The following is a 10,668-nucleotide window of genomic DNA, read 5'->3' on the forward strand; positions in this document are numbered from 1 at the left end:
GCATTGGTTTGGCTTTCCACTGCTGCAGACGGGTCTCAGCAAGGAAAGAAATGAACTTTCACAAAGTTATTCTATAGACTGGATTGCTAAATAAACTGATATTAACGCCACATATATAGCTCTTTAAAAGCGTCACCTGTAGGTTATGATTGCGTGTGCATGTGTATTTTGAATCTTGTGTTGGTGTCTCATGTCCCTCCTCTCATTGCTGTCAGGTTACTTCTCAGTGCCTGCAGTTCTTTGATCAGCAGCGTCAGCTCTATGGCTGCGGCTTCTCTCTCCCTCAACGCCTCAGTCAGCATCTGGATCGAGCCGCCCTGTTGGACTGGAGAGGGAACAGACACAGGAGCATTCTGTCAGTCTGTCACGACTTGATTGATTTCTCAAGTTGCAGAATTTCAAAGTTAAAGGTGTAATCTTAGCGTCAGGTGGAAAAAAACAAAAAATCACGAGCAGGATATTTCACCCAAAAAGTAGAAGATGAGTAAGACTGTCAGCAGCAGCAGGGTGATGATGGCACAGCCTAAGGCATAGGCGCGTGAAGAGCTGGGTGTCAGCATGTCCTGCAGGCGGCTCTGCCATTTGCTGCTCACTGCAGGACCTCTCGGACCGGCAGCCGTCACATCCCGTGTGTAGAGGTTCCCATTAGGAGAAGGTGTGTAAGCAGGACGAGGAGGCCTCATCCCTGAAACCATACATAGCAAAGCCAACCGGTTTCAGCGTGTGTGCACTTCTGTGGGTGGTTTGTGGTGTGTTTACTGTTCAGAGGTTGCATTAATGTGTCTCCATGTCCGCTTTAATTGCATATGAACATGTTTGCTTTGTTGTTAGACACGTATTAACACCAGGTGTAAGCAGGGCCTTTGTGTATACCTTAGTAGGCATGCTGTGAAGTGTGATTCTGTCTCTTGCTGTGGCTGATGTGTGTGTTGTTTTGTATCTGTACATGACAGAGACATCCTCTGTGGCTGTGGTTGGGTGTGTGTATCGTTTAAGCCATTTGGTGTGTTTGTGTGCTTGCAGCTTTGTTGCTGTACCTTTGTGGTTGTGTTTCTGACCTCAGTGTTAAGTTTTGTGGTTGTGGTTTTGTGGAACTTGCGTGCTTGTATGTTTGCATTTGTACTCAGGCTGTACAGTATACTTGATGTACTGCTGTGTGCGTCTCTGGGTGTACCCTTTTGACTTTATTCTGTGTGTACCTTTTCTCGTGTTCAACGAGAGCAAAAGAAAAACCACTGTGTTTGTGTAGTCAGGATTTGTGTTTGAATGTGTAACTGAGAGAAAGCTAGTTGTATTTCTGTCTTGTGTGTTTTTAACCTGAGGCAGTGTCGAGTGTATCAAGTCATTTGTTTTGTGTGTCAAAGATGGGAGGCTGTAGGTTGACAACATTAGTAACTGGGTGCGTACACTGTGGATGTGTGTGTACCTTTGTGGCTGTGCTCATTGTGTGTCCGATGGAGGTCATTGATGGAGTCCACAGAGTGTAGCTCGATCTCAGTGAGGTCTCTGTCGCTGACCCTGTACAGCTGAGGGGTGGTCTGGGAGGAAGGAGGCCTTGACATCTCACCTCCTCAGGAGGAAAGATTCTGGATGAAGAGATGTGTCGAGGTGACAATATATCTGGAAGGTGAATATCCTCCCTAAACATTTACCATGTAGCTCTTTATTAGCCCTATTAGCTTTCAAAAGCAGGGAGAAGTACGTAGTTTGAAAATCAGGTGGCATCGGAGGCCAGTCCAGTCTACAAAACAGGCTCTTTTTCATTGAAAGGGCATCAGGAGAGGTCAGTGAATGAAGTTATCAACAGTCGGTCTGTGAAAAACTTGACTGATCACCTGCCTCGTATCAGTAAAATACAGGCTGCTTGGAGTGGGCCCACTGTCTTTTCTTAGTCACATTTGAAAGAATGAGTAATGGTGGGTATCTGAGAAGGGCTTTCATGAAAAACAAAATAAAAACATTGCTGAGGGCTGGCTGTAGAATAATACGGAAAACAGATCCGATTGGCTTCCACTTGAACACATATCAGCGGAATTATTAAAGCTGGTTGTCACACCCACGAAGTCATTAAGATGCTGGAATTTGAATCAAGGGTCAAAGGACAGAACTGCTTTTCAACAAATGAGTGAATGAATAGATTATTAACCTTATCGCTATCTGAGTACCTGATTTACAGCCAACAGACTGCACTCAAGACCCTGTCGACAGAGCAGATCTTCTGAGATGAGGCAGGACAAAACACTTACCTCCTGTCACTGTGAGTCGGAACTGGGCCTCTACTTGTTTGTTCTTGTCTGTCACTCTTCTTGTTACCCCACCTGCCTCACACTCAGACTCCTGATTGCCTAATCACGTATCTGCACCCACGGGAGCCGCAATACAAGGTTTTAATATCCACACATGATATCAACGAGCCAAGCACCGAGCGAAGTAATCCCATCAAACTCAGATTAATCTCCGACAATTAAAACGTGATTTCAGTAAATCCGTAGATGAATGGAGACGCAGTAAATTCCAAGTTTTATCTCAGGCCTACTTCTTGGAAGTAGCAACTGCAGCCCCTCACACTAACTATGTTTGTGTGTGTCCATGTTCCAATTTAGCCCACCCCAGCTGCCCTGTGAAGGAGGTAGAGAGAGCTAGAGACATGAAGAGAGAGGGGTAATCCAACATGCACATACCCCACCCTGCACGCCCTCAAGGCCTAAAATAGCAACAGCGACATGGGGGCATTTTTAGTTTCTCGGGCCAAAGGATGACTCAGTGACACGGGTGGAGGACATGATGGGATAGAAAGGGGAACACACAAATACTCACATGTATACGTATCGCTGCTAATACTGTCATGATGGGCACAAATATATCTGAAATAAAATGCATTTGTCATTTTCCAAAAAAAAAAACATTCTGCTGCCCATCACCAAGAATCTACAAATACTAAAATCAAAAGAAAATATTGGACGAGATCAGCTCAAAGCTGGACCATCAGCTAACAGCCCTCAGCTCTGTGGGCTTGACTCCCGGGCCGGAGGAGGTTTTCTGACACTGTCGCCAAGTGCTCGTTCTTGGAAGGACTTGTTGGGTCAGTTTAACATCTCCAAGAGTTTGGTCTGCACCCACTCTACATGAAAAATGTAAGTCCTTTATGAGTTGGCGCGATATAAAGAAATGTGATTTGATTTGATTCACAGTTGAGTGTGAACTTTCTCCCTGTGGCTGTGTGGGTACTCTGGCTCCCCCCCACAGTCCAAAGACATGCATGTTTTGGTTAGTCTATCTGTGACTGCACAAGCCTGTGTGAGCGTGGCCGGTTGTTTGTCCCTGTATGTTGGCTGTGTGTTGGACTGTCCACCTTCAGGGTGCAGCCCCACCTTCCATGACGGCCCGCTGTGACTCTGATGGATTTGAGGTGTTTCAATAAAGAAGTCAACAAAGAGTAACTTCCCTTTAGCAGAAGTCAGCAAACACATGTCATGTAACAGTTAGGAGTCATTTGTATTCTTCACTTAGGAATTTGCATCCAGACCAAAGCGGTCCAGATCGTTGGACTGAACTGCAGGATAAAGCTGTTCTGCATCATCCAATTTTTAAAGACTGACTGTAGGACAGGGTGACATGGATATATTTGCAGCGACAGGTTAGAAACACAAGGACACAGATTAAAGCACGAAGACACTGATGTGAATATACTGAATACTGAATATACTAAATACTATAAGAATATACTGTTCATCATACAGGTGGAGTTAAAGATGCTGTTTGACCCGGCAGTTATCACCGTATGTCACATAAAGCCCTACAGGGCGCACAGGGTGACTGACTACGTTTCCCACAAGCCTTTGCGCAGTACTTCAGTCGCTCCCGCTTCATGTGTTTTTGCCAGGAAAGCAGGAATTTCACCGTGTGGAGTCCGAAGAGTTTGGGAACAGCGGAAGTGTTTCCCTGCCGTCCGGATCACCGACTGTGTGTCTGTGTGTGTGGATGAGGATGTGGGCTCGGCTGCTGGCTGGGGTCCGGACTCCGGGGGTCGGGTTTCGGGCTTCTGGCGGTCTGCTGCGGGTCTCCGGAGGTGCCGGGTGGAAGCAGCAGCACAGACAGGCGTCCAGTCCGGAGGTGAGTTAGACCCTGACGGCCACCTCATGCATCTGGAATCCGTCTGAGCGGGTTGTTCACCTATCTGGGTTTTCTGGAGGGAGCGGGGGAGATTTAAACTGAGATCTTGTGTGTTTGTCAGTGATTTGTGTGGTGTGAGTTCATGCAGACATAATCCGTCCTGCTGCCTCAGTTCACTGAGCTGCACAAGATGATTTTATTAAAAGCACGACTGACTGCACAGTCCTGTGTGCTGGCATTCAGTTCATTTACTGCACAAACAGCCTGCCAAAGAATTTAGGAATGAAATGACAGAACAGCATCATTTATTCAGCTGCAAGGTCAGTGAAGTTTCACTCAGTCGGGCGTGATCATCTGAGGCTTTCTCTTTGAATGTTGCACCGAAAAGAAGAAAGTCCTAATCTGTGGTGGCTCAATAAAGTCTCTGAGTGTGTGTGTGAGTACTCATTCAAATTGAGCTTGCACAGTTTTGTAAAACTGGAATACTTTCCATCCCACAATGCACTGCTGTTGTTGCTGCAGTGATAAGCCCCCTGCGCTGGCTTGGTTCAAAGGTCAGAAATTCAGGTGTAGAGCAGAAGGCAGGAGGGCAGAGAATGCCTGGACTTTTATTTCTGACATTTACTGTTTTCACCAAAGTCAGTTACAGCACAGCAGTGTGGATGGTTGAGGGGTTAGTGTGTATGCCACGTAATTGCAGCATTTCAGGTTCAAATCCAGCCAAGGGACCTCTGCTCCTTCCTCTGTTTGTTATTTTGTTTCATTTTCCCCAGGCTGCTTTGAAGAAGACTCCGCTGTATGACTTCCACAGAGAGCATGGAGGAAAGATGGTGGAGTTTGCAGGCTGGGGTATGCCAGTCCAGTACAAAGAGAGCCACATCGCCTCGCACATGCACACCAGAGAGCACTGCTCCATCTTTGACGTCAGCCACATGCTGCAGGTGAGACTTTCTAAACTTACACTCGCACTTTTGAACCCAGGTTAGCAAGTACACGCATGCAAACTTGCATATCATGCACTTATATTCTGTTTCATTTCTTTTAACTGTCAGACCAAAGTCCATGGCAAAGACAGGGTGAAGTTCATGGAGTCTCTGGTGGTTGCAGATATTGCAGAACTCAAGGACAACCAGGTGAGAAAAAGAATTTCTTTAACTATGAATCTACACAATTGTATTACTTGTTGTGGTCACTTGAGGGTTGTGGAAGCATTGCACACACATCAGTCGTGGTTCAAGTTGATGGTGAACTTCTCAGGATGCCGTGGTTGCACACTGAGTCGACATGGGCCTGTGTTTTAGTTTGCCTAATAGGTGTTTCAAAGAAAACATCGCCCTCTACAGCTGCTAAATGATCCCTTATTTTTGCCAGATTGTCACTAACTATGTGACAAACCTGTTTTTTCCTGTGGATTTAAGACCTGTTTAAAGAACAAAATTAAACAAACAAAAAAAATCAAAAACTGAAAACGGCTTCTCACTGTGCCTGGAGAGTTTGCGGAGAGAGTTTAGCAGTGAAATTAAACATTCAAATTGCAGGCCAGAAAATGTTAATTATATTCTAATGCAGCTGCACTGTTCAATCAAAATCAAATAAAATGTATTTATATGGTGCCATAATATCGTTACGTCAAGGTACTTCACTTAATTCTACACCAAAATCTTTATTTTTATTATTCAAAGAGATCCAGCAAATCCCCCCATGAGCAATCACGTGGTGACAGTGGCAGTTATGTTGTAGTTGTACATTTTAAAGTTTGATTTTCTACATTTTCTACATTTGAAATATTCACTGACACAGTTCCATTTAACTAAATGGGAAAAACTAAAAATGATGATCGAAACATGTTCAGAGTTATTAGGCCATTTGACCGACTGGACAGTGTCCCAAATGTTCATGTGTGCCTCCACCAGGGTGCTTTATCCCTCTTCACCACTGAGAAAGGAGGAATCATGGATGACCTCATAGTGACTAAGACAGACCAGGGCTACCTCTACATCGTCTCCAACGCAGGCTGTGCCGACAAAGACTCTGCTCATATGAAGGTAAAGACAGTGTGTGTGTGCATAGATAAGTCTGGAGTCAGGTACACCGACACAAAGGTATTAAGTGTGTGTCTGCGTGTATTTGTTTTACTTGCAGGCCAGACTGGCAGAGTTCAAATCTGCAGGTTACGATGTGGATCTGGAGTTTCTTGATGAAGCTCTCATTGCTTTGCAAGGTACATGTTGCCACATTTCTTCTATTTTATTATTCTGTTCTCTTTTATTCTTAAATCTAATTTTGGTTCGTTATTTCCTTCTCAGTTTTGTTCATAGTTTCTGTTGCATCTAGTTTCACACCTTCTTCCTTTTGCTCTTTGAAGTTTTATGTAGATTAATAATTAGCTGCGTGTCGTCAGGTCCGAGTATGTCGCGAGTGCTCCAGCAGGGGCTGACGGACGACCTCAGTAAGCTGACCTTCATGACATCCACTCTGGCCACTGTGTTCGGTGTTCCTGGCTGCAGGGTCACTCGCTGTGGATACACTGGAGAGGACGGGGTAGAGGTGGGGCTCTTTCCTCCTCTTTTTTTTTTTTTGACACTAGATTAGAGCGAAGACAAATATGACTCTTAATTGTTTAATTGAATTTTAAAACAAGCACATTATATAGAGCTTTCTCCAAAATTTTGTTTATCGTCTTTATCGCAGCACATTAATGTGAAGTTTTGTAGAAGGTTCCCATTTTCTGTGTGCAAGGTACAGATTATTAATCCGCAGGTAACCAACCTCAGGCGTGTCCACCGTTACATTCGTATGCCTGTCAAGACACAAGACCATTGACAGACAAAAGACCTGCAGCTCTGTGAATATGCAATGCAGATAAATGCTAAGGTTAGCAAGTAAACAAAGACAATGTAGCCATGCTAATGTTAAAGAGGTATTTCCCCCATTTTTACCATCTTCCATCACGCCCTAACATTTGCTAATTAGCAACATACAAAAAGTGCAGGGAATGATGGTGAAGGCAGATGTCATTCATTCAGCAGGGAAGATATTACAAATCTGACCTGAAGATGGTGCTAGATGAAAAGAAGTCACAAAGGTAAACATGAACCATCCTGTACCAGCTCACAGCAGTCTGTGGAAGGTGGACATACACAGTCAGGTGCCCATCTCATACTTTCAGCAGGAGCTTTATCAGCTGTGGTGCTTTCATAGGTGAGAACGTGTCCAATGTGTAAATACTTAATGCTGATAAAGACTGGGTCTGCAGCTAATGTTTATTTGTTATTATTGATTAAACTTGCGATGATTTTTTCATTTATTTGGTCAATTCAAGGTCAAATGTCAGTCCACCTGTCCCAAACCTAAAGATATTGAATTTACTATTGCGTACAACAAAACATAAGATTCTCACATTTGAGAAGCCGTAAACAGTAATTTTCGGGAACAAATTATAGAAATAATCATTCAATCAAAATGTCTGCACACAGTAATTTTCTCTCAGTTTCTCTGTAGGATTTATTCTTGGTCCCCTTTTGGTGTTATGCTGATAACATGGTGATTTGTTCCATGGAAACTGTTAACCACTGAATACTGTGTGAGAAATCTGCTGCCTGGTTCCAAATGTATCCTTTTCTTTCTTCCACCCTCTATCTGCCCACTCTGCATGGTATGTAGGCGGCTCTGTCTCCGTCTAACAGAGGGATAGTGGGAGTTTGCTTTTTCTTATCTGACTTTCCACTTCACCTAATCTCTCCATTAATCCCTCTATGTTTCTGCGAATATTTCAAATTCTGCAAAAATAAGATGCAAATGACTTCAATAAATTCTTCTTCAAGAAATAAGAATTTAAAACAGTCTTCACTGATCCAGTGTTGCATTTAGAAATAGACTTTACACTTGTTTTCTAGCATCAGTTTAATACTGATATATCTTTATTGAAAAAATATTATTTTTTATTTTTTTTATTTTTTTATTTTTTTGCTGATGAGCTTGAACCTGCTGTTTCCATAACTGGTACTAAAGTTACCTGTTGTCTCTGTGTTTCAGATCTCCGTCCCTCAGTCCAGAGTGGTGGAGCTGACAGAGAAGCTGCTGGGTAACAGTGACGTGAAGCTGGCTGGCCTCGGCGCCAGGGACAGTCTGAGGCTGGAAGCTGGACTTTGTCTCTATGGCAACGACATAGATGAGACCACCACACCGGTGGAGGCCACCCTGGTTTGGACCATTGGTAAGATTTTATTATTACTTAAATAATATTTCTATCAATTTATTTAGTTTTATAGTTTGGGGTTGAATAAATATGAAATCATCCAGAAATAAATAGTCCCTTTACTTTTATCTGGACTCAGTTATTAAAAGTTCAGTTGCTCTTGAAATTTAATTCAGTCTCTTTTTTTTAATATCCAGAAATATATATATATATATATATACACATATACACACACACACCTCTGGTCATATTCCCCTAAACCCATCAAATTTTCCAACCTAATAAATTACATTAGTCTGCTTTTCTGATACTGTGAGGAGATACATATTACAGAAATTCTGCAAATAAGAATTGATAAAGTCTTGCACTTTTGCGTTAGACGTTGGATCGTCATCATCAGCAACAAAAAAAAATTTAAGGTGTGTATCTTTATACTTTAGTTTGCTATACACTGTATATTAACTTATATTTTCTCACACAGGAAAGCGCCGGCGTCAGATGAAGGATTTCCCTGGCGCTGAAATCATCGTACCTCAGATCAAGGCCAAGACAGCCAGGAAGAGAGTCGGCCTGGTGTCCACCGGCCCCCCCGTGAGACAACACACACCCATTCTCAGTCCTGATGGAAAGATTATAGGTGAGGAGTGGTGATTGGAGAGAGCTGTGGTACCTTTGTACTTTAATCCACACACAACTGCAATTTAAAATACAGACAGTGCGGCAAACAATCACTGCCAGAGAAAATGTATAATAAATTTTACTGCATTTCTTGTGACTTAAAAAATAAAAAAAAAAACACAATCTGAAATTCAATTGGAAATAGTCCATATTGTTTGACATAATGCATAACATTATTCTATTAATTTTCATTCATGAGTAACACTGTAACACTGTTAACTCAAAGAAATTGTCATGAGTTCAAGACATGTAGCCAGTCGCAGGATTTAATGAGTGAATGAATGAATGAATGAATGAGTGAAATGAAAGACTAAATAAGGCTAAAATCTTGATTAACAGTCTTAGTTGGTCTTCTTAAGCGCTTTTCCCTGAAAGTGTTGCTCAACAGGAAAGACCGATCTTTGCTGATGTGTTTAGGTGAAGTGACCAGTGGCTGCCCTTCGCCCTGCCTGAAAAAGAACGTTGCCATGGGATACGTGGATGCAGCGTTCACTAAGAACGGAACAACCATCCAGGTGGAGGTGAGGAAGAAAGCTGTGCCGGCCACCGTCAGCAAGATGCCCTTCGTCCCCACCAACTACTTCTCTGGATAAGATGGACGCACATGTGCACACACAGTATAGTTCCCTGACCCACACCACACACATTCACACTACATGCACACTGGGACATTCCTACACTCGGCCCCTTGTTTACCTGCTGTTTATGAGTGTCGCCGCTCTCTGCTTACCTCTAGAAGTGCGATAAAAATTGCACAAATCCGTGACTAAATTCTGTGCTAGTCTACTGTTACTGGTCACTTTTAATGAGAGCTTGCAGTCTGAGAATGAATGTATGACCTTAGCGACCAAAATCCAACCAAATTTACTTCAAGAAGAGAATCTGTGTGAATCCACACAAGAATTTAACTTTTCTTGTAGAATGTAGGTTTTGCTAATGCTACATGATTTTTATCTGCCACTGCTGGACCAAAATTCAAAATATCCAAATCCATCTTTTGACGTTGAATCACTTCCTCCTTGAATTTTTTTTGGGGGGGTCATAAATAGCTTGATTAAGGATGTCAAAGGGGGCCAGTTCATAGTGTGTTAATCAACACAATCATGTGAACCCAGGTTGTGGGACCAGTATTTGCATTGATTTCCTTATCAAAGTTTTGTGGGGATTTTGAAGGAACACTGGTTTGCCCTGCTGATGTGGTCAGTTAACTTGATCTCCTCAGCAGATGAACCTGACTACTGTATCAGCCTTTTAATAACATAATGAACCTTATAGAGAAGTTTACACTGCAAGTGGTACAAAGATAGTCTGACTCTAATATATGTTAATTGTAATTATGTTTGCTGCGTTTGGCTACTGATTAAATATATTTCTTCATTACATTAGGATTTGTGTGATTGTTTAGGACTTTTATATGTATTATTAAATTGAAATAATAATGTACCAAACATGACATTAATACTACTGGTTTGTAGGTAGTATGTGTGTGGACTCTGATGTAGGCGAATGTTTGTAACGATTTTAAATAACTTTTTTTTTTTTTTAAATCTGATCAGAACATTTCTTTAATAAAGAAACAGCTATCCTCACTTGTCTGTAACTTGTTATTTTCTAAAAAAAAAAAAAAAACCAAAACGATCATGGCATTATTTCTATTCGTGAAGAGTCTAAATGTAGTT

At 42.3% G+C, this 10,668-nt stretch overlaps 1 protein-coding gene across 1 annotated transcript; it reads left to right on the forward strand.

The window, feature by feature from the left end:
- The first annotated feature begins 3,836 nt into the window (after positions 1-3,836).
- amt (aminomethyltransferase) lies at positions 3,837-10,500 on the forward strand. Its single transcript, XM_029506957.1, has 9 exons — positions 3,837-4,113; positions 4,887-5,054; positions 5,166-5,246; positions 6,027-6,158; positions 6,256-6,334; positions 6,515-6,660; positions 8,149-8,329; positions 8,793-8,948; positions 9,407-10,500. The coding sequence occupies exons 1-9, from the start codon at positions 3,982-3,984 to the stop codon at positions 9,580-9,582; spliced, it is 1,251 nt and encodes a 416-aa protein (XP_029362817.1). The 5' UTR covers positions 3,837-3,981; the 3' UTR covers positions 9,583-10,500.
- The last annotated feature ends 168 nt before the right edge of the window (positions 10,501-10,668 follow it).

Source organism: Echeneis naucrates, chromosome 7, assembly GCF_900963305.1.
Source record: "Echeneis naucrates chromosome 7, fEcheNa1.1, whole genome shotgun sequence".
Taxonomy (NCBI): Eukaryota; Metazoa; Chordata; class Actinopteri; order Carangiformes; family Echeneidae; genus Echeneis; species Echeneis naucrates.

Excerpts from the sequence above, each read along its gene's own strand:
- amt (XM_029506957.1), top strand. The coding sequence starts at position 3,982 with ATGAGGATGTGGGCTCGGCTGCTGGCTGGGGTCCGGACTCCGGGGGTC. Across the intron at positions 4,114-4,886 it reads GACAGGCGTCCAGTCCGGAG|GCTGCTTTGAAGAAGACTCC; the intron begins GTGAGTTAGACC and ends CATTTTCCCCAG. Across the intron at positions 8,330-8,792 it reads CACCCTGGTTTGGACCATTG|GAAAGCGCCGGCGTCAGATG; the intron begins GTAAGATTTTAT and ends TTTCTCACACAG.